The 26989-nt window shown below is 34.0% G+C and overlaps 6 protein-coding genes across 8 annotated transcripts; 2 read left to right on the top strand and 4 right to left on the bottom strand.

Moving 5' to 3' along the window:
* Positions 1-3361: 3361 nt before the first annotated feature.
* Positions 3362-3889, bottom strand: LOC132176716 (uncharacterized). The gene has a single exon (XM_059588999.1). The coding sequence runs from the start codon at positions 3753-3755 to the stop codon at positions 3438-3440; it is 318 nt and encodes a 105-aa protein (XP_059444982.1). The 5' UTR covers positions 3756-3889; the 3' UTR covers positions 3362-3437.
* A 2214-nt stretch (positions 3890-6103) lies between these two features.
* On the top strand, positions 6104-7397 carry LOC132175454 (uncharacterized). The gene has a single exon (XM_059587406.1). It carries the CDS (start codon positions 6249-6251, stop codon positions 7143-7145), a length of 897 nt encoding a protein of 298 aa, XP_059443389.1. The 5' UTR covers positions 6104-6248; the 3' UTR covers positions 7146-7397.
* Positions 7398-9178: 1781 nt separating this feature from the next.
* LOC132174055 (aspartic proteinase CDR1-like) lies at positions 9179-10471 on the top strand. The gene has a single exon (XM_059585766.1). It carries the CDS (start codon positions 9179-9181, stop codon positions 10469-10471), a length of 1293 nt encoding a protein of 430 aa, XP_059441749.1.
* Positions 10472-10625: 154 nt separating this feature from the next.
* Positions 10626-13070, bottom strand: LOC132176554 (putative B3 domain-containing protein At5g66980). The gene is made up of 4 exons (XM_059588797.1): positions 12944-13070; positions 12081-12480; positions 11783-12000; positions 10626-11287 (listed from the first exon to the last, which is right to left on the bottom strand). The coding sequence occupies exons 1-4, from the start codon at positions 13019-13021 to the stop codon at positions 11030-11032; spliced, it is 954 nt and encodes a 317-aa protein (XP_059444780.1). The 5' UTR covers positions 13022-13070; the 3' UTR covers positions 10626-11029.
* A 1881-nt stretch (positions 13071-14951) lies between these two features.
* LOC132176133 (putative B3 domain-containing protein At5g66980) lies at positions 14952-18195 on the bottom strand. 2 transcript variants are annotated; one of them, XM_059588260.1, is made up of 4 exons: positions 18001-18195; positions 16557-16995; positions 16212-16357; positions 14952-15380 (listed from the first exon to the last, which is right to left on the bottom strand). In XM_059588260.1, the coding sequence occupies exons 1-4, from the start codon at positions 18124-18126 to the stop codon at positions 15069-15071; spliced, it is 1023 nt and encodes a 340-aa protein (XP_059444243.1). In that variant the 5' UTR covers positions 18127-18195; the 3' UTR covers positions 14952-15068. The 2 variants fall into 2 exon arrangements, with proteins under 2 accessions (XP_059444243.1, XP_059444245.1); XM_059588262.1 differs by having other exon boundaries at positions 16596-16995.
* A 2926-nt stretch (positions 18196-21121) lies between these two features.
* Positions 21122-24834, bottom strand: LOC132176290 (putative B3 domain-containing protein At5g66980). 2 transcript variants are annotated; one of them, XM_059588456.1, is made up of 5 exons: positions 24713-24834; positions 23289-23676; positions 23033-23178; positions 21417-21584; positions 21122-21327 (listed from the first exon to the last, which is right to left on the bottom strand). In XM_059588456.1, the coding sequence occupies exons 1-5, from the start codon at positions 24788-24790 to the stop codon at positions 21238-21240; spliced, it is 870 nt and encodes a 289-aa protein (XP_059444439.1). In that variant the 5' UTR covers positions 24791-24834; the 3' UTR covers positions 21122-21237. The 2 variants fall into 2 exon arrangements, with proteins under 2 accessions (XP_059444439.1, XP_059444438.1); XM_059588455.1 differs by having other exon boundaries at positions 21122-21584.
* Between the last annotated feature and the right edge of the window lie 2155 nt (positions 24835-26989).

Genomic DNA, 26989 nt, shown 5'->3' with positions numbered 1-26989 from the left:
AGAAAATCTATAAGAAAACATATATTTTTCATATAAAAGTAAAGCATAGGAGATAAAAGTAAATAAATTTAATTATATGTAGTTATAATTATTGGAAATAAAATAGTAAAAACATGATTATATATATGAAGCAAATTAAATATATTTAATCATGATCAATTCACAGAGTTGGATGTGTTCATCTTGGCAAGCTTTTGTGTGACAATTTGGACAAATTTGTTTGCCTTGTCCCGCTGCTTTTTAGCCTCAGCCACAAGCTTCTTATGTTGATTGAGCTGAGCAACTAAGGCAGGATTCTTTCCCCCATAATTACAGTTCTTTTTTGTTTCCCCCGTCATCTTAATTGTGCCATTTTTGACCCCATCAGAGCTCTCACCACTCTCCTTTTCTTTTTTCTTTGATAAATCGGAGGAAGAAGCCATCACCAGATTATTGGCAGCACGCGGCAAACGATGTCGCCAAACATTATTATTTATAGGAGAAACTTAATAAAATTTTGGGTAAAATATAAAAAAGTCCTCCAAATTACTAGTTGTTTGCAATATAGCTCTATAATGTTCAAAAAGTACTAAAGTATCCCCAAATTACCAAAATGTATTGAAATAGCTACTTATTTTTTTATACTTCTATAATATCCCTATTCTTTTAACAAATAAACTAATAAAATAATTGTAAAAAAAACTAAACAATTTTTTAAAAATACAAAAAAACCAATTGGCGAATAAATACAACAAAAAAAAAAAAAGTTTTTTGGAATAAATAAATAATTTAGGCCAACTACAGTGACTAAAAATTGTTTTTATCCGCCCATTGATTTTACTTTAATACGACATGAAGCAATTTGTAATTTATGCCAACTACAGTGACTAATTATTTATTTATTCCAAAAAACTCTCTCTTTTTTTGTATTTATTCGCCCATTGGTTTTTTTTTTAATTTTTCACTATTTTTTTGGTTTTTTTTTTTTTTTTTACAATTATTTTATTATTTTATTTGTTAAAAGAATAGGGGTGTTATAGGAATATAAAAAAAAATAATAAGTGGACTTTTTGATACATTTTGGTAGTTTGGGGGGCTACTTTAGTACTTTTTGAACATTATGAGGCTATATTGCAAACATCTGGTCGTTTTGGGGGTTTTTTTTTATATTTTTCTCTAAAATTTATGTATCCAAACTTTTAACAATGTCACACATATGTTATAAGTATTTTCCATTAAATTATGTCAAAATTCTCAAAATACTCTTTTTTTTTTTTTAATAAAAATTGCAAAGATTTAGGCGTGTGGGTATTTTTACAAATTCTATTAAATCTTGACCAACACCAGAATATTTGTAATTTTTATGTTATTTTTTTATAATAATTTTTTTTTGGTATTTTGAGAATTTTGACCGGGTTTAGTAAAAAAAACTTAATGGATTGGTCACATTGCAAAAAAATGGAAGTTTGATACACTTACTCAATTGAGAGTTTTTGAACTTTAAGGGATAATTGCAAAAAGGATAAAAGTTTAGGGAGTTAAAAGTGAAATTTTCCATTATATATGAAAGAAAAGCTTATATTCTACTGATTTTGCTTATATTCTTGTGCAATATTTGCTGCTTATATTAATTTAATTAACCTTCACGCCAAATACATATTCGGATATTCCCGTGTCAAATATCTGCTAATTTAATTTTCACATTTAATGATTTCAAAAATATCTGATTTTTCCAAATTTAATCACGGGTTTTTAATGTCATTTTTGCTGGGTGTGTTAGAATTCCTTTAAAGACATGAGATTTTCAATATCTTCTTGTTCATCCAGAATTTCCCAAGTGGCCAGCAAAAATTGGAGCTAATATATATATATGCGGTTTATTAATTATTTCATTTCTGTGAATAATATTAGCATAAATTAAACCATATCATTTTGAAAGATTATAGATATCCCCCCCCCCCCCCCTCCCAAAAAAAAAGGGTTAGTTTATTAGTTATGGAAATATTACAAAATTAGTTAATGTGATTTTATTGAACCGCAAATAAATCCTTTGAATTTAAAAATTACTTCACATAATTTTATTGAGTCATAAAAGGTCAGTAGGGCCCATTGGAGCTTCAAGGCCCAACAATTCTCACACTCACACACACACCAATAAGGGGTTTCGAAAGTAGAAACCGAAGGCTCTTTCAACTGATTGAGCTCCCTAACTTGACTCAGTTTCGTAGGAAATTAATGATTCTTAAGGTGGTTAATATTAATTAAGCTTAGTGTGAGTGATTCTCCATTACGGAGAGTCAAATTCATACCCTAGTAATTGCCTAATCTCATCAAAATTTTCTTAAGACTACGAAACCACTACCACTAGTTGTACCCTTTCTACTACTAATCTTAATTGAAGAGAAAATGAAGATGTTTTGGAAATGTTTCCAATCACTAAATTAGAAACGGCCCACTTAACAAAACGATGCTGACAAAGTTTGCACTTTGTTGAAACTTTGATATCATTCTAAGACTGAAAAGTGAAATTTCAAAAAAAACATATCGGATATATATATATATATATATATATATATATAAAAGATGAGCAAGATATGAAAAAAAATATTGATACAAATCATTCCTAGCCATATATATATAATTATATATGGATTTCTTATAAGTCAATGGTAAATCGTACAAATTTAATGATTGATCTATTGAATTTATAATAAAATATAAACAAATTATTGACGCTAATAATTTTATATATATATATATATAAACATTTATGTTACCTGTAATTAGTTCATCGTCATTGGGATACTTCCATTGAAGCTTCTGATGGGTCCCATGATGACAGAGAGTAATTACCAATCAATTTCGGAAGATCTTTATCCCATCAGAGACGAAACCCCCCATTCATTCAAATGAAGGGTGAAAAAAATATTTTTGGGTTGTATTTATTAATATTCAGCATGCCTAATTATTGATTTAAATATTAGACACCTTTTGATGATTCTGTGGAATGTCAAATATGTCCACTCCTTTGACTAATATTGGTTATTCTAAGAAAATAAAATTCTCAAGTATTCTTTGAATTTCAGTAAGCAATGGCGGCTCTTGCCTAAATAGCCCATTAAACTCCAAAATATATTCATGAATAAATTTATTGCAAAGTAATGTGTCGCATCCCATTTAGTTAAAATTGAAGATCCGATTAATTCGATTAATTGAGTGAGGTTAGATTAAATAAGGAAGAATTGGACTTTAATGGCATTCATAGTCATGAACTTTCCAAAAAAAAAAAGGAGAAGGGATTCAATTTCATACACCATTTCCATGTGTGACAACTTAAATTGACAAGATCAAATCATATTCACAATACAATAATTCAATACAACACATGAGAGGGCCATGTACATTTTTCCATGCATCAAACTTGAACAAAAAAAAAAAACTATATAGAATGAAAAGAATTACTTAATAATTGTTCCTTTATCATGATTTAGAACAGATTTGATGACAGAATCATCCATTCTTGATGATTCCTGCTTCACCCATTGAACAACCTTCTCAGCCTCCCTACTAACCCTCTCCTCGTCCTTCAATGCCTTCTTCAGCCTCCTTTCTTGTTCTCTGACAGAAAAAGTGCTCATGTCGGATAATATTTCATCCTTCTTTTCCCACTTCTCTTTTTCCTCCATGTTTGATCCTCCTGAGACCTCATCAATCTTCTTCTTTGTGGAGAACCAGAAGCAGCATGTTTTTGCTCTTTGTGGAGACTCTGAGCCCATTAGCAACCTGATCAATAAAACAAGAACACCCAGATATGTCGGCTAAAACATGTTTTCCTTCACATCCGTGGAAGAAACTCAAAGTCCTTTAATGGCTAATCTGCAGAGAGGGGGGAGATATGGTGTGTTTGACCCACTCACCGCTGGATCATCATCCTCTTATAATTGCTTTGTTGTTGGGACCCATTTGCGCATGATGCTTCAAAACTTCGAGAATTTATATATTTTTTGAAAAAAAAAAAGAAGAAGAATGATTTGGTAAAGGGTCACATCAAAGCTCAAGAAGGGCACCCTTGGGTCCTTGGCCTAATCTTCCCCACTTCCAATCTATTTAACGTGTGAAATAGCCAAATCTAACATTCTATTGGGCATTCACATCTAAGTTTCAAAATGATAATAGGACTCGGGCTGCCAAATTTACAGGATAGTCGGCTCAAATACGGCCCTAAAAGGATTAACGAGGTTATTAAAATCTAACCTTGCGTGTGTTCAAAAGAAAAACATCATATTAGTCAATCATCTTCTTTGAAAAGTAATGAATGCACCTGCTTAAAAAAGATAATTCACTAAAGGAAGGTAGATCAAAACCACCCGCACAGTTGAAGGCCAAATTAATGGCCGTTTGACGAAAAATTTTCTTACGAAGGCGCACAACATAAATGATATTTAACATATACATGGTCAGTAGGAGACTAGACTCATATATGCTCTCTTTCATTTTTACTTCTATACTTTACTGAGTTAAGCATTAGAGGTAGTGCTGCCGCCCTCCTCCCCCCTTCGTGGCACGCAACTATGATGTTTGGTTGTCTTGTAGGTTTCTCGAATCGAGGGCTAAGTGTAGGTGGTTATTTGTTGATTTTTTGCCTCAACGGAATATGAATTTTTTATATTTGATTTACTTATGAACTTTTTGTAGAAATTATAAATAGTTTTGAGAGGAGAAAGGAAGAAGTAGATTGATTGATATGATAGAAAGTAGAAAGTTTAAAATTTTTTGTGAAAAAAAAAGAAAGGTGGAGTTAACTTTTTTAGAAGAAAGTAGAAGAGTGTGTTACCGAACATAACCTTGTGAGTTGTGTGACAAACCATTCTCATTTTTTGTTTTTTTTTTTTTTAAAAAAATAGTTTTGATTTTTTTGTAAGAAAAATATTTGCAAAATGTTTTCCAAAAAATCATGGTGCCTTAGAAACAAAAACACAAACTTTATAACTCCACTGATCTTTTGTGCATTCAGGGCCACTACATCGGTATGACTTGTTGAGGAGCCATCAGCGATGAGTTCTTGATTTTTTGTTTACCTTTGTTATTGTCCAATATGTCCACATCACCACACGTGTGAAACTTTTCATTATCTTTCTTTTGAGCACATCGTGACGTTTTACGTCTATTATAGCATTTTTTGGACGGTCGGATTGAAGGTGGAGCCTCCTGCAAAATAGAGAAAGAGTCATCGTGATTTGAAGATCCCTTTCGAGATCAAAAATACTCTGATGATTAAATTAGTCATTTGTAAGTGAGAAAACTATAGTAGAGAGGGGGAGAGAGGAGAGCCAGAGTGAGAGAATGAGGGAGGGAGGAATTAAGAGAAAGAATTCGAAATGTAGATTCCTTTATATGAAAAAAGTGTCCCTTTTATGTTGTGACATTTGGATGCTTGCCTCATGACGGGCTAAGAGTCGTAGGATTAATGTTATGTAGGGGGCTGTTTTAGTTGATCTTTTTAAATTAATGGGCTTTAAGCTTATCTCCTATACTGAATGGGCCTACTAGTATAGCCATATCCAAGTGGGCCTAGCGTTTGTGAAATAAAGATTTTAAAATGCAATTTCTAAACAAATAATCAAACATTTATGTGTTTTTTAAAATGCACGCATGGCTTATAATTTAAAAACGTGATTTTTTCTTTAAATCGATTTTTAAAAAAAAAAAATTAAATTAATAAAAAATTAATATTTTGACGTAATAAAATGATGTATTTAGTTTGAGACTGACAAGCGTTGAACATTTCAAAAAACATGTAATGGTAGGAGTTAAAATTTACATTTTCAATTGACGTATGGAATAAAAATTCGAAGAAAAAAAAATTGAGAAAATTTTTTGTTTTGACACCTTAACTAATGAATTTATAAGATATATACCTTATTTATAATTAACTATCGATTAAATTTCTCTCTTTTATTTTATTTTCTTTTCACTTTACATATCTTTCACATCAGGCAGAATAATAATGCAAATGACAGAAAATCTCGGTGGGGCCCTTATTCGACTGAAAGTGGATCCCACCCGTTGAAAAGTTGAAACTTGGAAAGTGAAAGATGCCAAAAGCATGAGTTAGCCGTTAGGCGCATCTTCTTCCTCTCTCAGTGCTTGAGAGCCGGGGTGTGAACACTGAGCTATGCCTCGAAGCCCCCGGAAAGTTGAAAGAGCTCAAAATTGAACCAACACAGAGCCACAGCTCGCAAGCTCGGATCTCCGATATACGAAATAGAATGGCCGATTTCTCGTACCTATCGGACACAGACGAATCGGCAGTGGAGGAGCTAATCTCGCAGGCACAAGACCTCTGCGTTCTGGAGCAAGTCTCTGCCATCAACTGCTCTTCTTTCACCGACTCTTCTGTCCTCCCTGCCGACCTCGATTCCCGTTTTCGCAAACTCAAATCCTTCCCACTCACTAAAGCCAAACCCTCAGGCCCACCTCCCTACACAAACACCAACCGCAACAACTCTGATAAGGCTGACACACAGTCTGGTAATGGTAATGAGGAAGATGCTGCAGTTTTCTCGCATTACAAACAGGACCCAGATGAGAAAATGGGTTTCCAGCCGAAATCACCTTCCGGGTATGCCTCCGATTTCTCAAAGGAAAAAGGGGATTTCCCAGCTTCGAAAGACAACCCAGATGGGAAAAGGGGTTTAGGGCCGAATTTGAAACATGGGTCGATTTCATCTCCTTCGAGTTCTTCCGATTCGTCGCTGGAAAATATGATTTCCTCGACTTCCAAACAAAACCCAGATAAGAAAAGGCGCTCGAAATTAAAATCGAAATCAGGGTCGTTTTCTTCACCCTTGGGTTCGTCGAATTCATTGATGGATTCGCCTTCTCCGCCAAAGAAAAACGGTTGCTTCTGGTGTTCTCCAAAGAAGGCTTCTCACAAGAAGAGCAAGGAAAATCAAGATAAGGGCATCGGTCTTGACTGGGGCAAGAACGATGAATTTTTATCGGATTTGAGCACTTTTTCGACAAAAGAACAGCAAAAGATGCTAAAGAAGGCAATGAAAGAGGAGGAGAAGATTAGCCGGGAGGCTGAGAAAATCGTCAAGTGGGCTAAGCAGGCGTCTGCGAGGTTTAGTGTTTCTGGCATTGAAGATGAGCTAAGTGATTAGTAGAGTACGAAAATTGAGTATAGTTTTGGATTTTTGTCTTCAATTTTACGCCTGGAAAGTGGAAACTATATAGTTATAGCTATCTGTGTTTATTATAGTCATATACCTAATAATCTGTTTCAGTTAGTGAAGATATGTTGTAAAGGTGATGTCTGTTTGGAAGGGTTTATATTTAAAGAATTATTGGTAAAGATGTCTTGATATGCCAATGCTTCGCATCTATTGTAGCCTCATAGTGCAATTATAATGTTTTCATTGAACCTCTTGGGGTTTGCATAATTGCATGCCAATTAAAGCTGTTAATAAGTTCAGATTTTGATACCTATCAAAATTTAAAAAAGAAGTTCAGATTTTGATCGACAAATTTGGTTGAATACTTTTCTTTTTAATTTCTTTCTTAGGATTACCTTTCTGGAGTTGATTTATTGTGTTGGATTTTTCATCTGTTTTAACTGGTTTTTCTTCAGTTTGTTGATTTAAATGGGAAGAATAGGAGATTGCAGTCTTCATATCCAATTCCAAATTTGGTCCAAATTTTCTTTTCTTTCTTCTTTTTTTTCTCTTTTATTTTTAACTACGTCCATCCCAGTTACCAACCCCTGAACGTTATTATATCAGTTCAAGTTTAAAATCCAAATACTTTATCATTCCAGAACATCACATTGAAGAGGTGATTCTGGGGGGGACAATCACGTTTCATATTTTCTGAAGGACCACCTAAGATGGCAATTAAAATGCGATGAGAAGAACAGATCAGGGGCAAGGCAGCCATGATGGGTAACGTTACCATTCATGTCACAACAATATATTTTGTTGTTTTGCATTTTGTGTTGATCATTGTTATTTATCAAAAAATATATATATTCTGAAGCACTGAAATTTGTTGAATTATGTTGTTTCACAAGTAGTAAAGATTATGTTATCCAAAAGGTATCTCAATCGATTGGGACCACGTCTAATAAAGCGGAGGTTACTAGTTCGAATCTCCCTCCCTCTTCTTGTGTAGACATTTCAAAAAAAAAAAAGATTATCTTATCCTATTTCACTGGGAAAATACATTTTGTTATTGGCTACTTGACTTTGCTCGAGGACTAGTAAAGATTATGTGTGAACTAGTAAAGATTATTAGTTCGAATCCCCCTCCCCCTTCTTGTGCGGACATATCAAAAAAAAAAAAAGATTATGTTATCCTATTTCACTGGGAAAATACATTTTGTTATTGACTACTTGACTTTGCTTGAGGAAGCCTCATGGATCTCTTTACAGGATACAAGTATTTAAAACCTTGTTCGTTGATGTGCATATTACGGGGTTATGAAATCAAATTTCACATGTTCTACTTCATGTTTTTGATTCCTATATTGCATAGTTGTGATATAAAGTTTTAAATATTCAAAAATAGTTCTCAAAATCTGATTTTTAGGGATTATTTTAGGTTATGGAAAGAAACTCCAGAGACCTTTAAATCAGTCCTACAGTCTTTAAAAGATGAGTTTTAATGATACAAGCCGATGTACATCAATCTAGGTATGTTTTGGCATCATGTAACATCTAACTTTTTCAATATTTAGTTAAATTTCATGCATCCTTTTTTTTTCATCTCTCTTTTAAACATTTTGCCCCTTAGGTTCTTAAGTCGTCTTCCTGCAGGAAAGTTGCTTATCAGAAGGTTTGTATTTCTGACAATCCATTACAGAAACAAATTGTCAAATGTCAATCATCATGAATAGTGCAACTCGTGTAGAGCCATCCCCCGAGCATACCCAAACCCAGAGGGCTTCATAGCCACATAGTCAGTTGTTAAACACATGATTTATAACATTGATATATTCGGAGGTCGAAATCATAGACCATGCCACTTCCTCTTCCTTTGACTTTTCACATACCCCCATGCATTCAAATCTTTTTTGATCTTTGGCTTCCACCTTATGGTTTCTCTCTCTCTCTCAGGTTCTATAAATTGGCTAATGCCACTGGTTTTTTTTTTTTCATTTCTCATTCAATCTTTCTTTACCATACTCTTTGAAGTGATCATGGCTGCTACTTTGAGATTATATTCTTTCCTCTCTGCTTTTGCAGTAATATATTCCTTTCATCTCTTTGTGGTTTGGCTCACAGAAGCCAGTAATGGTGGTTTTACTGTTGATCTCATACAGCGTGATTCCGCACTATCTCTGTCTTACAATCAATCTCATACCTATTATGATCGCCTGCATAATGCTTTTCATCGTTCCATTTCACGTGTCAATCGTTTCAAGACAAGCTCACTCCAATCCATAATAATAGCCAGTGATGGAGAATACCTAATGAAGGTCTCCATCGGAACTCCACCAGTTGAGGTTCTCGGCATAGCCGACACTGGCAGTGATCTCACGTGGACACAGTGTAAGCCATGTAAAAAATGTTACAAGCAAAACTCTTCTCTCTTTGATCCTGACCAATCCTTAACATACCATGTTATAGGATGCAAGTCTGGTGCCTGCACTGCATTAGAGAAAGCTTCCTGCGGCAGTGGCGCCTGCAAGTATAGTTATTCTTATGGAGACCTCTCATTCACTAAAGGCAATCTTGCTGTTGAAACATTAACAATTGGCTCAGTTTCAATACCAAATATTGTTTTTGGCTGCGGACACCATAACAGGGGCACCTTTGCTGAGTCAGGGTCCGGCATAATCGGCCTCGGAGACGGCTCTTTTTCTCTAATCTCTCAATTGAACAAGTCTATTGGTGGAAAGTTTTCATACTGTTTATCTCAAAATACTACAAGCAAGATTAGTTTTGGTGAAAATGCAGTGGTTTCTTCTAGTAGTGCTGTGGCTGAAACCCCGTTGGTTGCAAAAGAACCAACCACATTCTATTACCTTACTCTTGAAGCCATTAGTGTTGGAATCAAGAGGTTTGTGTACAAGGGCTCGTCTGCTGAAGAGGGTAAGATTATTATCGATTTGGGGACAACGTTAACCTTTCTTCCACCCAAACTTCATGCTGATTTGGTAATGGCATTAGAGGAAGCCATTGATGCTGAAGTTGTTAGTGATCCGATGAATGTTCTTAGTCTTTGCTTTAGATCTGAAGTTGATATTGATGTTCCCATTATCACAGCCCATTTTGCAGGTGCTGATTTAAAGCTGCAAACATTCAATACGTTTGTAAGAGTGGAGGATGATGCGGTTTGCTTCAGCATGGTGCCATCCGAAGATGTTGCCATCTATGGGAACTTGGCTCAAATGAACTTTTTGGTGGGATATGATCTTGAGGGCAAGAAAATGTCCTTCCTGCCGACTGATTACACCAGTGACAAAGGTGAATTCTCAATCAATCCCTAAAGAAATCATGAAAGTCAAGTGGCGGATCTAAATACAAACTTTGTATTTGATTACAAAAACATTAAACCAATTCGAAGCAGTAAGAATCAGTGTGACATGACTGAGTTCAGCCAACATTTGCTCATAATATATGTTAAGAATGATAGGTCTCAGTCAGAGTCAATAAAGATAATCTGATAATCTCTACTTGGGGTGAGAGTAACCACAATACACGTACTTTCTTCTCTACTCTTCCTATTCTAATGACAAATATATATAAACTTAATACAATAATGGTTACTACTTTTACTAAAGAAAACTATCCACATAACTAAAGATAACTACTCACAATCTAAGTAAACTACCCACTACCCATGTTAACAATTGAAAATAAGAACTACTGCCCATGTCTTATCCTATGATGATGAGGTGGATGTTGAGTCCTATGAGACACTATCAAAGAACGATGGAAAAAGCAATAAAAAAAAACAACAACAGACAGAGACAACAAGGTTTCTTTGGGGGGTTGCATTGCCATATCATGTGTTGCAAATCCCAGAGCTGACAAGGGTTCACCATTCATGCATTTCCACAAAGAATTGTCACATGAATTTCATCGCATAAATCATCCCTTCCAATGATGAAATCAAACGCACATTGGTCTCCTTCGTGTAAGTTGTTCTTCTTTCTGAAATTAGACCATCCAGATCCAATGGCGATTCGGCCATCACCTTTGAAATAGACTTTCATCGGCCAGGGATTTCCGTTTTGATCACGAATCACCGTTGTTTTCTTGAATCTAATTTTAAATGACTTTACCTTTGATTGATGCAAATGCTGCAATCAGGAACATTATCATCAAAAATCTAAGATTGCAAGAGTGTATTTTTTTTGATAAGTAAAAGTAAGAGTGTATTGCAAGAATAATAGCTAAATTTGATTCACACCCACAGAATTTTAGAAAAAGAAAACTAGTTTTTGTCTTCCAAACCGATAGATCCTTTAATTTTGACCAGTAATTAGTGTTCATGGCTGATTGATATCCTCTGTGGAGAGCCTTGTTCATTTGTGTTCATGGGTTGGATTAATTGGGATCTACCGCAATTAGACTCTTCAAATATCTAAATAATAAACCTTAGAAGCTAAAACAAGAGTATATATATATATACACATCTCCTAGGTGCCACTCTGCAGTTAACCATTTATCCTCACTCTCAACTCTCCTCTCTCCATATATCAGAAATCACTAAGGTACCCAAAAGATATAGGAACAACAATGAACAATATTGCATATACATAATACACTGCAAAATGCAAGACCAAAAAACTCACCACAGAGTACAGCATATGTCTAGCAAAGGCCACCACAACAACATATGGATTCTTTGGTGCAACAAATCCTTCAACTTCTGGGATATTCTGTTCTTCAAGCTTTGTTTCAACAGTTCTTGGCAATTCATGCAGACGAGCAACTTTTGGGATATTTGGTTCGTCTAGATTTGTTTCAACAGCTCTTGGCAATTCATGCTGACCTGAAGCTTTAGAGGAGCCTGTAAAAGCATACAACTTTCTGAATCATACATATTCATCTTACACAAAACAAATAATGGAAGAAAGAACTACAACTCACTGCCTGGCTCTTCAGTTTTCATGAGGCCTATTTCTGAATGCTTTCGCTTGCCAACACTAGTGGGTATTTTACAAGTTTTCTCTGCTTTATAATCTTCTTCTTCCAAATCCACAAATGGAGTAGTATTATGATCAATAGCCACAGTTTCTCCCTTCTTGCATCCAGTTTTACCACTGAATATTTTCACTTCAAACGCAGAATTTCTATTGTATTTGAAAACCAGGAAGTTTCCAAATTGCAGAGAGTGATCACTAGCAAAGCTTTGCCAGCCATTGTTAAAACACAAGCGCCCGTCAGTTTGCTCCAGTGTGACATGCCAAGGCTTCTTGGTATTATCAAAAAGAATTGCCTTCTTTGGTATGCCTCCATTGAAGTGCATAGTAAAAGCTTGTGGTATGGACTGCAATATCAAATACATGGAGTTTTCACAAGATAAACAAGCTTGCAGTCTATCTAATAGTCAAAAACAGCATGGTTTTGTTTGATAACACTTTTTTTTTTCTTTTTTCTTTTTTTTTTTCCATCTTTTGTTTTCTTTTTTCAAAACAAAAAAATACCCAATTAACAAAACACTTACAGAATACTCAAAACTAATTTTATGTTCATGTTACATTAAGAATACTTCTTTTTGGAAAAAAAAAAAAAAAAAACCTGCACAACTGCTGTTAAAAAAACAAAAGGAAAACTTTATGAGCATATATGAACCCAAAACAAATACAAAACTACTTACAAAAAAGAAAAAAACAAAAAAACAAAAAACAAAAACAAATAAAAAACTGACTGAATATATAGCAAAGCCTCATACCCAACCAAGTATTAGAAAAACAAAAAGGTTTTATGGAGATAATAGCAAGAGAGATTACCATTTGGTGGGAGCTGGTGTAGGGGAGGAAAACTTTGAAGAACTCTGGGCTGTCGTCAGAGAAAGGGAACTTCACCATTCTTGTTTGGGTTGTCAACGGTTGGAAATTGGTTACAGAGAAAGAGAAAGTTTTGAAGATGGTGTGTAACCTTCAGAGAGACACAGAGAGAGAGAGAGAGTGTTATTGATTTCACCCAACATATAAGGTTGTTTTCTGTGTCTTTTTTTCTTCTTTGTCTTTTTTATTTTTTTAATATATATATATATATATATATATATATATATATATATATAATCAATTTAAATCAAATCCCAGAGAGTGGGATTTATGGCATTCCTGTCCAATCAGATAGCGCCAGAACCAGAACTGGTAGCTGAGGTGCAGAGCAGCTTAATGACATTAAAAAGCGACCATACAAATTGCCTTCATTATTGTACCGCTTCTTTCTGTGTTATTCATGGTTTTGCTCCATCGGACTGTGTTTTGAACAAAGATTTCCTGGTGTCGGATTGATCTTATAATATGTAAGTGTGATGTGTGATTGGCAAATGTAGTTTCATATATATATATGAAGGTAGTCTAAAGAACAGAGGGGCCGAACTAAAATGCAATGACAAAATTTTTTTTTTTTCTCTTAATATACTATGTACAAAGTTTATAATAAACACAATTCCAAATAGAATTGAAATATTTTTATAACATAATATGGGTATCACATATCTATCAAAATTCATCAGTATGTACAATGATTGATATATTAGTATTTAGTATTTCAAAAAAAACAAAAAATTAAAGTATCTAAAATTGCAGATAATAAATGATCATTGCTTACTTTGACGTTGTAGCAGATAAGACAAGACAAATCAGCTCTTACGTAGTAGAATGATTTGTCTCGTCTTTTGCTTTGTTTATGTTGAGTGGTCTTGAGTCTATCTCAACCCCAGAGTGTTATCTGTTGCTTCATTCACTAGATAGCAGCAGCAGTGAGACCCAAAGAAGAAAGAAGAAAACTTTGAAGCCATTTTTTTGAGTAGAAAACAAAGAAAAGAAAATTCTGATTTCTTAAAAATATTCTGTCTTTTAGCCTAAATTTCATCCTTAATCTCCCAAATGCTCATGGGCCTATCCGTGCTTATAATATTGTTCACCAGGCATCATATTCCAAAGGTACTGACTGATCTTTACAATTGGAGTCACAAACTAGCAAACTTTCAATTGCCAAGGCTGAGATGTCATCATTAACACTTGTAGCACATAAAAATAAATATTATTACAATATAATTTAGGAGTGCAATTGTCAAGAATAATAAAAGTTTGTATCCTTAAATGTAGGAAAAATGACAATGAAGCTACTAGAAATGCTCTTAGAACAAAAAAAAAATGAAAAAAGACCGTTTAAAAAGTTTGGGTAAACTTTATTTAAGACGCTTGAACTACTACGCATTTTGACAAGACTCCCTTAAATTTCAAAAACTCTCAATTTTACATCCTGAACTTTCAATTTGATACAATGTACTTACTTCATCATATTTTAAATATTAAAAGTGAAAAAATAACCTTTATACCCCCTAATTTTTTTATAAAATTTCAAATTTACCCCTAATTTCAAATTAACAATTTAAAAAAAAAAAAAATCAAAAAATCAAAAAATCAAAGGGTAATTGATCTTTTTAGTCATTTCTGTTAAGGGTGTTAGGCTAAATCTAACGTAGAAGGTCAATTGAATCAAATTGAAAGTTCAAGAGATTAAATTTAAAATTTTTAAAAATTAAGGAATCTTCTCAAAACGCATGATAATTCAAGAGTATAAAGTGAAGTTTCTCCAAAAAGTTTTGTAAAAAGAACACTAATTTTCCTTCACTTTCCCAAAATAGAAAACTCAAAAAATAGTAAGAGCAAAAAGAGAAAAAGAACTCTTAATAGTAAGAACAAAAAGACTAAAAGAGGTAATAACCACGGCTATGCAGGGAAACAAGAAATTAAATAACTTCAACCACTTCAAAAAAAAAGGCGCCATTGGAGGATTTGCACACCATGCATTCTTCTGCAAATTACAAAAAACTAAACCAATACGAAGCAAATCCCAAGTGACATAACTAAGTTCAGCCTACATTCCTTCATAATATCATGCATTCTTCTGCAAATCCCAATGCCAACGAAGGTTCTTTAATCTTGCATTTCCACGAAGAATTTGCACGTGCATTTCATTGCATATATTTCCCCTTCCAATGACAAACTCAAACACGCATTGGTCTCCTACTTGTATGTTGTTCTTCTTTCTGAAATGAGACCATCCAGTTCCAATAGCGATTCGCCCATCACTCATGAAAATTATTTTCACTGGCCACGGATTTCTGTTTTTTCTGTTTTGATCACGAATCACCACGTTTTCCCTTAATCTTATGTTAAATGCCTGTACCAAACTTCTTTGAAGACGCTGCAATCACAAAACAATATCATGAAAATTCTTTTCTCTCTCACATTTCAAGAAAATGCTACACACTTTTAGGCTCCGTAGTGTGGCCGTGAAAATCACGATTGAAGTGTGCATTTGAAAGTGGGAAAATGAGAACATGTGAAGCATTTCTATATATATATATATGAGAAACTACACTCACCCCATTTCAAATACAACTTAATTTCAATTAGAAAAAAATATATCTATATACAACTTAATTTCTAATTTTCTCGCCCAAAATCTTAAAAAGTTGCAATGTCCCTATGTTAAGATTTCCCATTAACTTGGACAAAAAAATACATCGCATGACTAACATGTGCCACTATGTCCCTATGAAATGTAAAAAAATAAAATTATGCTGCCTTGGTTTTTGTGGTAGTCACATGAGGTCCAAGGTTCAAATTTTCTTGGGTGCAAACAATTTCTTAAGACCAGGCCACTTAAAGTATTACTCGACCCGTGTGAAGGGCACACTTTAACAGGAGTAGGTATACGAAGTGGCCCAGCCTTATAGGGGTTCCCCGTCATTAAAAAAGTAAAAACAAAAACCTTCGGTGGTCATAGAGACCGACGACCAAATATCGCTATGGGTCTTTGACCATGTAAACCCACGGCCTAGTGCCGTGGAAAAGAGTGTATACACATCGGATAGGTGCCACTATGCAATCAACCATTTATCATCAAAGTCTAAAGAACATTCTACACTCTCTCACCATATATCAAAAATCACTAATGTACCCAAAAGATATAGGAACAACAATGTATATATATATATACACACTGCAAAGTACAAGACAAAAAAAAACTCACCAAGCCATACCGCATATGTTTAGCAATGGCCACCACAAAGTATGGATTCTTTGGTGCAACAAATCGGCCAACTCTTGGGATATTTGGTTCATCTTGATTTGTTTCAACAGTTCTTCGCGATTTATGCAGACCGGCTTTAGATGAGCCTGCAAAAGCATACAACTTTCTGAATCATACATTTTCATCTTACACAAAACAAAAAATGGAAGAAAAGACTACGCCTTTGTCTGGCAAAGCCTTTCATTTTTTCCTTTGTTACTGTTTATCACAATTTCACAAAAAAATCAACATCAAAACATTTAACTTTTTTCACTTTTTTATACCAAATATTCCAATCTACATCACCTACAATGTCTAAGGAAAAAGCTTTGCCAAACAACTCACTGCCTGGCTCTTCATTTTTCTTGAGGCCGATTTCCGAATGCTTTCGCTTGCTGGCACAAGTGAGTTTTCTACAAGTTTTCTCTAGTTCAGAATCTTCTTCTTTCAAATCCACAAATGGGAATGTCTTATCAGGAGGAGCCACAGCTTCTTCTCCCTTCTTGCATCCAGTTTTACTGAATATTTTCACTTCAAACCAAGACTTTCTGTTGTATTTGAAGACCAGGAAGTCTCCAAATTGCAGAGAGTGGTGACTGGCAAAGCTTTGCCAGCCATTGGTAAAACACAAGCGCCCGTCAGTTTGCTCCAGACTGACATGCCAACGCTTCTTAGTATGATCAAAGAGAGTGGCCTTCTTTGGTATTGCTCCATTGAAGTGCTTGATGAAAACTTGTGGTATGGACTGCAATATCAAATAGATTGAGTTTTCACCATTACAATCATGCAGTCTATTCATCATTCTTGTTAGTTTCTCATCCCACCTTATCTACCCTCGCAAAATTGAAAAATGCAGCAGGCTAGTTTGGGGTGTGCGCTGCTTTTCTATTTTACTCAACTAAATTCAAAATTGCAAATATCGATGATAAAAAATAGTTGAAATTATGTTTAGGTCGTTGAAGAATATAATATATAATAATAATAATAATATATATATATATATATATATATATATATAAAATAACAAAAAAATAAAAAAGGGATGGTTTTAAACCAACTTAGAGGTGGCCGACCTGAGACTCCTAGGGGTGGTCCGGCCACCACCTCTAATATTTTTGATTTTTTTTTTTTTTTTATTAGTTGAGTTAAAAAATTTTGAGTTGAGTTGAGTTAAGTAGTGTCAAATCAACTTAAAAAAAGAAAAAATAAATAAAAATTATTGAGATAAGTTGGGAAGGATAGGCTTCCCAAATAAGCCATAAACATCTACTCATGTATCTTTTTTTATCATTCTCCATACTTTTTTTCTTAAAACAAAAAAAAAAAAAAACTAATAAAGTTTTAGGACTCACGTTACTATTTTGTATTTTACATCAAATCAAAACACTTTTTTTCAACAAAAGACAAAACAAAAATAGTCTTAAAATCACTACAAATGGAACATTTGGAAAAAAATATGTAGACTTTGTTGTGAAGGCCAATATGTAGTGTGTATTCTGGGTGGACTATGCAAAATAAAATCCCATCGTCATCTTCATCATCGTATTTTACAAAACAAAACATCAAATTCCGAACTTCTAAAGAATAAAACTAAAATATAAAATCATTCTTCAGAAAAATGTGGTCTTGTCTCGGATTTATTGTAAAGATTCAAACCCCTAACATATATATATATGAACCCAAAAAGAAAATCCCAGCAAGAATTAGAAAAACAAAAGGCAAAAGGAGATGATAGGGAGAGAGAGATTACTATTTGGTGTGAGCTGGTGTAGGGTAGGAAAACTTTGAAGAACTCCGGGCTGTCGTCAGAGGAAGAGAAGTTCACCATTTTTGTTTTGGCTGTTTGCTTGTTTTTGGCTCTTTCTCCGGTTTTCATGGTTTGCTCGGAATCAGAAAATTGGATTTTGGGGAAAAACAAAACGGAGATGGAACACGTCTCTCTCCCTCCCTCTCTCTTTTCAACCTGCCTGTGGGGTCGGAGATCTATTAGATTCCCACCTATTTAAGGATTTGACTCTCGTTGTCGTTTTGTCAACTGTCTTGCTTAAATTCCAAGGTTTTTTTTTTTTTTTTTTCTTTATTAATGAGTGAGATTAAAATTAAATTTGGACCTATATAATTTTTATTTTTTTTTACAAGTCCATATAAGAGGAGCGGAGAATTCGAATTAACGACCTCCGCTTCATTAAGCGTGGTCTTAGACAGTAGAACTACCTCTTGTGAACTTTTTTTTTTTTTTTTTTTTAAGGAGTATAGCACCTAAAAGCCAAAATTTCTATTTAAAATGCAGCAATTTTTAAATAGAAATTTATTTTTTCTTTATTTTTAAAAAAATAAATTTCCATTGTTATAAAACCCCCCACCCCATGCTTTGTCCGGAGGAAGAAAAGCAAAAGAAAAATAAATGCACATAGGGTTGTATAGGTGCCATTACTTTCTGCTTTGTAGTTTCCCAAACTGCAATAATTGTTTATTTGCAACGGATCTTCTTCAAAGGGGGAGGGGAGGTGCAGAGTCTGCAAGACTTTATTGAAGTGCTGCTGTGCTATCAATCAAATGCTGTCCAACTGCTACATAGTGGGATCTTATCCTCAAGTAATCAATGCTACCCAAAGTAAGCAATCAATGCTATCCTGGCAGGAGAATATTTAATTTATAGTTATTTATAGTTATGATTTTTTCTTAAAAATCTTATAACCACAAATGAAATACATATTTTATTAATAAAAATAATAATAATAAAATATTATTTTAAATTAATAAATTTTTTTTAAAAAAAAAAAAAAGAAGGGGTGGCTACCCCTCTTTTTTTTTTTTAATTTGTTTTTTATTTTTTGTAATTTAAAATAATATTTTTTTATTATTATTATTAGTGGGATATGTATCCCATTTGTGACCATAGGATTTCTTCTCAAAAATTCTAAGCATGAACTGAATATTCTCTAGTACATAATGAACTGGAGATGATCCTGTTTCTCAAAAGTAATGGTAACTTTCTCCTCCACTTTCCCTCAACCAAGTCACATTTTCAGGAATTTAGATTTGTATTAGTTATATGGGACATTCATTTTTATCTCCTAAAAATATAAAAATACATCTCTAATATAATTAACTAGATATTATCCAATTCAAATGGACTAGAGAGAATTTTGTTCCCATTTTCACTCAACCGAGCCACACATATTTAATGTTATTTAATAGATTATTATCATTGTAATATAATTGGATGATGTGTTAGTAAAAGTTAATCATTACTTTTTCTTTTTTTTAACGTTCTCTATTGCTCCCAATCTCTCAGTTTTCAATATCACCATTAGATATGAGAGGCTTATGTGGATCCTATACATAAGTTTATAAATCCAATAATAATTTTAAAAAGAGAATATAACTTCTATAAGGTCTTGGTTGTGCCCACCAATAAGAAGTTGACACCTGAACTTGAAACAATAAAACTAAATGAGTACAAAACATAAGATCATACCAAATTAACACCTTAAAAAACTCTTCATCTACCGTTTACATTAACGACCCATCACGTTGCCGCTACCAGATGCCACCACCAATGCTAGTAAGTTTTCCCTCTTTCTCTCTCATCTACCGCCCAGGCAGCCAGATTTGCTACTCTTTCTTCGGATCTACTGCCCAACCACTGATACATCAACACTCAGCTTAGGGATCTCCTCAATTTGCGCCATCCATGCACACCCCAATGAGCTTAGACCACCATCGCCATGGGATGCTACTTGATAGAATTGAGACGAAAAGAGGGATGAACCTAACAAAGCTTTGTGCGATGGGGTTTGTGCCATTCGGGGCTAGGCGATGGGACTGAGAGAGAGAGAGAGAGAGAGAGAGAGAGCAAAAAGGAGAGCATATTTGCTTTGATCACAAAGAGAGAGAGAGAGAGAGAGAGGGGGAGAACTCACCAACGTGGGCAGTGGTGTCTGACTGGTCGGTGACGGCGGTGTAATGAGTGGTTAATGTAAAAAATAGATGAAGAGTTTTTTTAGGTGTAAATTTGGTTTGATCCAATATTTTGTTCTCTTTTAGTTTTTTTTTTCCAAGCTGAGGTGTCAACCTCTTATTGATGGGCACAATCAAGACCTTATAGAAGTTATTATTTTTTAAAAATTGAGAGGGTGAAATAAGAAAATAAAAAACTTTAACAATAACCAATAGGCTAGTTAAGACAAAAACTGCCATTGATTTTTTTTTTCCTTGAACAAAAAGGTAAGAGAGAAGTCAGAGAAGGTGACTACTTTACTTCGAAGTGGTTATGAGAACACTCGCTTACTAAAAATACACAAGAAGAGTCTAAACAGTGAAAATCGTAAACGCTCCCTCAAATTTAATTGAGTTATAACAAGACTCAACCCTATCAAAACATTCGTGAGACCCATGGTGATTTACACAAATCAGACATAAAACTCATATCCTAATGTGCACCTAACCACTTTGGAAATCAATTACAAAAAATTGAACCAAGTGAAGTGTAATGATTTATAAAAAACCACCAAGGACCAGAAGATGGCACTGGGTTAGAAATCTGAGTTGATGCCCTAGACAGTTGCATTGATATGGATAAAAGGTAGTGTGGTGCATATTGCAAGGTAACAAAAAGTTCTAAATTTTCCACTGCTCATTCTTGAAAAATGTCTATCATGATGCATTCCCATTGCCTAATCATGGAATAATTCTCTTAGTTAGAAGGTCAAAAGGTCTAAATAGTAGTAATGCTACAGGTGATTATATTAGGTATAATTATTGACACAAGGGCCAAGTCACTCCTAATGCTAGGCCCAAGGATATGCAATGTTCACAATGCAATCAATCCTCTAATAAGAAATCATGAAAGTCCAGTGCAGATCTAAACACAAATTTTCAAAAAATGAAGTAACAATAACCAGAGTATCTAGAGAAACAAGAAAAGAAAAATCATATATGCAGATATAGTAGAAAGAAGCAGTGTGACATGACCAAGTTCAGCCTACATTCCCTCAAAATATATGTTGCACACTATGTGAAGAACAATGGCCCGGCCTTCTGCAAAACCCAATGCTGACGAAGGTTCTTTAATCTTGCATTTCCACGAAGAATTTGCACATCAATTTCATTGCATATATTTCCCTTTCCAAGGACAAACTCAAACACACATTGGTCTCTTACTTGTAAGTTGTTCTTCTTCCCGAAATCAGACCATCCAGAACCAAGAGAGATTCGGCCATCACTTCTGAACGATATTTTCACTGGCCATTTATTTCTGTTTTGATCACGAATCACCATGTTTTCCTTCAATCTAATGTTAAATGCCTGAATCACCGATCTATGAATATTCTGCAATCCGAAACAATATCATGAGGAATTTATTCTTTCTGCCACTTAAAGAAAGTATGTCAACCTAACATGACTCACAGTGGCAAGAAAACAATTTGTATATGTATATACAAGGTGATCAGATTAAATTTAAGAGTATATTGCAAGAATAAAAACAAAATTTGATTCACACCTACAGAATTCCAAAAAAAAAAAAACTAGTTATAATCTTCTGAAAAGATAGATCTTATGGACAAGTCATTAGTGCTCATGTTGTATCCAACTCAGTTTCCACTCCACTCACTCGAGACAAATACTTCAAGATGTTTCTAAACTTAATGTCCCAACACACACATTATCTCCAAAAAATTGAAAAATGAACAAACACCAAATAGTATACACCGTAATAATCAATTTGTCTCTATAACATCTAAAACTAAAATCTCAATGACCTTCACAAACTCTTCAAATATCTAAATAATTATATACCATGGAAGGTAAAACAAGAGTATATATATACATCTCTTAGGTGCCACTCTGCAGTCAAACATTTATCCTCTCTCAAAATATATCATCAAAGTTTGAAAAAGGTTATCAACTCTCCTCTATCAATATATAAAAAAATAACTATTGTACCCAAATGTTGTAATTGACCTGCCCGCCAAGCTCCACCCAGCTGTAAGGGTAATGGGCAGATTTTTTCCGTCATTACCTGGGCAATCAGATCTTTTCTTAAAAACTGCCCCAAACAGGCAGATAGTGAGTTAAGGGCATGCAATTGCGGATACTATCCGCCCACCTACACATTTAATATTATATATATATTAAACATTCAGCAAAAGTGCATATTCCCTTATTTTCTCATGTGTGATTCTGCCCAAATCCCAACTCCACCATCTTCTCCTCTCTCCACAACCACAACTAAGACCACACCCTCCTCCTCCGCAGACTCAGCTCAAGTTGACTACCCTCCTCCACCACTTCTCCCAATCCCATTCCCAAGACCACATTTCCACGTCCCAACACCATGACCACTTTATTCCTAACAAAGAACAATAACAAGAAAAACTCAACCTTTTACAGCTCCTCTCTCTCGCAACCAAATGCACCCCACAAATTCCCGGGCTCCATCCACAAGAAGTCTCCGAGTGACCTAGACGCCAACGATGACGACAATGAGAAGTTTATAATGCATGCGTTCGAGATTCGGCACAAGCTCACCATTGAGCTTTTCAAAGAGGCCAGCAAAAGGGAAAGTTTGGAATCATGGGCTAAACGGATGAGACCCATTTTTATCCATCCGCTGGAGCCGGATACAGTTGGCCTTCGCCCCCAGTGGATGGACAGGCAGTTCTGGGAACAGCCTTCTGCTGGGGAGCAGATATGGGGGCCATGGTAAAAGCCCCACCCAACAGATATTTGGAACAACAATGCAAATAGACTGCAAAATACAAGACCAAAAAACTCACCAAGGTATACTGCATATGGTTTGCAAAGGCCACCACAAAGTATGGATTCTTTGGTGCAACAAATTGACCAACTTTTGGGATTTTCTGTTTTTCAAGATTTGTTTCAACAGTTCTTCGCGATTTATGCTGACCAGCTTTAGATGAGCCTGTAAGCATACAACTTTCTACATCATATATATATTCATGTTATACAAAACAAAAAATGGAAAAAAAGGCAGTTAGCTGAAAATAATAATTATTAAGTACAACTCACTACCTGCCTCTTCATTTTTCTTGAGGACTATTTCCGAATGCTTTCGCTTGCCAACACAAATGGGTCTTCTAAAAGTTTTCTCTGGTTTAGAATCTTGTTCCAAATCAACAGATGGAATAGTCTTATCAAGAGCCACAGTTTCTCCCTTCTTGCATCCAGTTTTACTGAATATTTTCACTTCAAATGAAGAATTTCTGTTGTATTTGAAAACCAGGAAGTCTCCAAATTCCAGAGAGTGATCGCTAGCAAAACATTGCCAGCCATTCTTAAAACACAAGAGCCCTTCAGTTTGCTCCAGTGTGACATTCCAAGGCTTCTTAGTATGATCAAAGAGAATGGCTTTCTTTGGTATGGCTCCATTGAAGTGCCTGATAAAAGCTGGTGGTATGGACTACAATATCAAATAGATTGATTTAGTTTTCACCAGATAACAAGCATGTAGTGACAGTCCATCTAACATTGAAAAACACTGCACATTCCTCTCTGGTGCACACTCTAATCTATATCATAGAACATATAATCATCTTACAGATGTTGTTCAAGGATAAATATAGCCTACACGACAAGACAAAACTAATAACCTGTTTAGGTTCTAGAAAGAACCTTTTTAATATCCAAAAATGGAATCTATGGCTTATCAAAACTCCAAAAAAAAAAAAAAAAAAGGGAAGACCAAGAAGCACGATCATCCCCTTAAGATATAGAAGACCCTTGTATGATATACTTGGCATAAAGAAATTTATCCACAATTCTTCAAGTACTATACATTGTTCTCTTTCTTTTCCTTTTCTTTTTTTGATTTACAGTGTGGCTGTATTATACATATATGGCAATTCGTATATCTATATGTAACATGGGAAAGTTAACATCTTCTAAATCAAAACGGCTGCTAACAGTCATGCATCTTAAACAATTCTTTTACAAAGTTTACTAGATTCTACATTATTTAAGTACATAATCACATATGGGAAAAAAAAATCCCAACATCATCATGGTATTTTTGAAAACAAAACATCAAATTCGTTTACTAGATTCTACATTATTTAAGTACATAATCACATATGGGAAAAAAAAAAAAATCCCAACATCATCATGGTATTTTTTAAAACAAAACATCAAATTCTGAACATCTTAAAAAAAAAAAAAAAAAAAAAAAACTAAAATATAATATCGTTCAATCAAGTAGGCTCAAGTAGACCCTTTTCTTATCTCAAATATATTGTAAAGATTAAAACCCCTTTTGTATCAACTTTGATGATAAAAAACCAGAACAGAGAAAATAACTTCATGAATCAATGAACCCAGAAAGAAAGACGAAGTATTTTTCCCATTGAACCAAAACAAATACAAAATTCACATAATAGCAAAGCCTCGTCATACCCACCAAACCATTAGAAAAGCAGTAGCGAGAAAGAGAGAGAGATTACTATTTGGTGCGAGCTCGTGTAGGGGAGGAAAACTTTGAAGAACTCCGGGCTGTCGTCAGAGGAAGAGAACTTCACCATTCCTGTTTTGGGTGTTTGCTTGTTTTTTATGGGATTTGGTGAAAGAATTGCAATTGGAGGCAAAAAAAAAAAAAACCGTCCCTTAATTTCTTTCCCACGTTAAGCGTGACGGCTTTCCTTCTCTTTCATGCCTCACAACTTTATTTATACCCCTTGATAAGCGGTGCTGTGTATAAGGCGGTGCTGAATACTGAATAGGATGTCGATCCCAGCAATAGCGGGAGAATTGCCCACTTAAATTTTTTGTCAATCTAAACGTCTAATTTCATTCAACCGTCTAAAACTCGTTACGCATTCTATTCAATATAAAATAATAAAATATTATTAAATTTTAAAAAAATAAATATAAAAAAAATAATTAAAAAATATGTGATGAGATGGCGATTTTCCGCATGGGGCCCCATCCTTGGGCAACCGATCGACCTGCAAAACCACTCAAGGCTCTAGGGGGTAGCTCTGAGCTGGGGTGGCCGGTCACCCCCTATGGGATGGCAAGCCACTAAATATTTTTTATTATTTTATTTTTAAAAAATTAAATAATATTTTATTATTTTATATTAAGTAAGACACATGGTGAGTTTTAAACGGTTTAGATTAATAAAAAAATTTGGTAAACAATTCCCCAACTTTTACTAAAAATCCTGATTCGAATATCATAGATGGGCCATCCTCAAACTTTTGCTCAAAAGAGGAAAAAATTTACACTCTATTCCATGCAATTTCAATTTAGTTCTAAAGTTTTTAATTTCTAATTAATTGGATTTATGTCATATCAAACCAATTAATAATGTCATAATGTTCTTATTTGAGACATCATGCGCCAATTATAGGTAACACATTGCACAATTACTTTAAATTATAAATATATTTAATATAATATAATATAAAAAATATATAAAAAATATAAAAAAACTATACTTAATTCTATGAACTTCCATCATTTGGGGTGGTTTATGGTGTGAGAGGTTGTTATTAGAGTTGGCAGGATAGGAGATGGAATGTGGTATGTCCCATTGAAACGAAGGTCCATCTTATTATCAGTCTCAGACCTTATGTGGACTTGTATGCTTGTAGGGGCGGAACCACCGTAGGGATTGGGGGGTCCAGGCCCCCCAAGTCATAAGGTGGTCCAAAAATATTTTAAAAAAATTTTGCACCTCAAGTTAAAAGTTTTAGTTCCGCCCTGTAATGTCGGATTTGGTCCCGGCACAGTATTTACTTCATTGGTATTTATATTTTTTCAGAAATGATACACTTCTTAAAAAAAAAATTAAAAATTAAAAATTGACTTCTCAAATGATATGTCAAAATTATATGAGATTGTGACATATTTTCTAAATTAATAGATTATATAAAGGGGAAAGTCCACATACATCCCTCAAACTACCACCCAATTGATAATGTTTCCTTCCAAACTTTTAATTGTGACAATATTCCCTCTCAAGCTTCCAAAAATTGTCAATGTTTTTCCAATGACGAAATTACCCTTAATAAAAATAAAAACAAAAATACTAAAACTTCTAGAAAAAACATAAAACTAACAAAAAAAAAAAAAATCATTTTATTAGAAAAAAATTGATTTTTTTTTTATATAAAAATCAAAAATTTTCGTTATTTCTTTTAATTTTGTATTTTTTTTTAAAATAAAAATTTCCTTTAAAAAAAAAGTTCTTTAAAAAAATAAAAACTTTCATTTTTTTTAAACAAAATTGAAAAAAAAAATCATTCCGTTTTAAAAAAATATAAAAAATATATATTATTTTTAAATTAAAATTTTTCGTTTTTTAAAAACGTCAATTTTTTATTTATTTATTTATTTTTAACTTATATGAGTATTTTTATCTTATTAAGAAATCTATTGAGGTATTTTTGTCTTATTGCTAGTCGTGGGGAGACATTGACGATGTTTTGATAGATTGAGCGGGGCATTCTTACAATTAAAAATTTGAAAAAGACATTATCAATTGAATGATATTTTGAGGGGTACATAAATTTTAGGGAAATTATATATAAACTCCTTAGGTCAATGCGCTTTTATTAAAAACTCTTAAGTATTTTTTTCGAAAATTTTGTCCTTGGGTCACTCGAAACTACTAGAAAACTCTCTACCGTCAATTTTTGTTAATTGCCGTTAGTCCACTCAAAACTCTCCGTTTTATCTGATTAAAATATTAATTTAATTTAAAAAATTAAATCTTT

Source organism: Corylus avellana, chromosome ca3, assembly GCF_901000735.1.
Source record: "Corylus avellana chromosome ca3, CavTom2PMs-1.0".
NCBI classification, from domain to species: domain Eukaryota; kingdom Viridiplantae; phylum Streptophyta; class Magnoliopsida; order Fagales; family Betulaceae; genus Corylus; species Corylus avellana.
This window is presented reverse-complemented; position numbering and strand designations above follow the sequence as displayed.

What these genes read in the sequence shown, in the direction of transcription:
- LOC132176716 (XM_059588999.1), bottom strand. Translation starts at nt 3,755, where the DNA reads ATGGGCTCAGAGTCTCCACAAAGAGCAAAAACATGCTGCTTCTGGTTC.
- LOC132175454 (XM_059587406.1), top strand. Translation starts at nt 6,249, where the DNA reads ATGGCCGATTTCTCGTACCTATCGGACACAGACGAATCGGCAGTGGAG.
- LOC132174055 (XM_059585766.1), top strand. Translation starts at nt 9,179, where the DNA reads ATGGCTGCTACTTTGAGATTATATTCTTTCCTCTCTGCTTTTGCAGTA.
- LOC132176554 (XM_059588797.1), bottom strand. Translation starts at nt 13,021, where the DNA reads ATGGTGAAGTTCCCTTTCTCTGACGACAGCCCAGAGTTCTTCAAAGTT. An exon ending in ACACCAGCTCCCACCAAATG is followed by an intron (nt 12,481 to 12,943) that starts GTAATCTCTCTT and finishes TTGATATTGCAG; the next exon opens with TCCATACCACAAGCTTTTAC. An exon ending in GACATATGCTGTACTCTGTG is followed by an intron (nt 11,288 to 11,782) that starts GTGAGTTTTTTG and finishes TCCTGATTGCAG; the next exon opens with CATTTGCATCAATCAAAGGT.
- LOC132176133 (XM_059588260.1), bottom strand. Translation starts at nt 18,126, where the DNA reads ATGAAAACCGGAGAAAGAGCCAAAAACAAGCAAACAGCCAAAACAAAA. An exon ending in TTTTTCCTTAGACATTGTAG is followed by an intron (nt 16,358 to 16,556) that starts GTGATGTAGATT and finishes ATGCTTTTGCAG; the next exon opens with GCTCATCTAAAGCCGGTCTG. An exon ending in AACATATGCGGTATGGCTTG is followed by an intron (nt 15,381 to 16,211) that starts GTGAGTTTTTTT and finishes TTGTGATTGCAG; the next exon opens with CGTCTTCAAAGAAGTTTGGT.
- LOC132176290 (XM_059588455.1), bottom strand. Translation starts at nt 24,790, where the DNA reads ATGGTGAAGTTCTCTTCCTCTGACGACAGCCCGGAGTTCTTCAAAGTT. An exon ending in ACACGAGCTCGCACCAAATA is followed by an intron (nt 23,677 to 24,712) that starts GTAATCTCTCTC and finishes TTGATATTGTAG; the next exon opens with TCCATACCACCAGCTTTTAT. An exon ending in CAAGAAAAATGAAGAGGCAG is followed by an intron (nt 23,179 to 23,288) that starts GTAGTGAGTTGT and finishes GTATGCTTACAG; the next exon opens with GCTCATCTAAAGCTGGTCAG.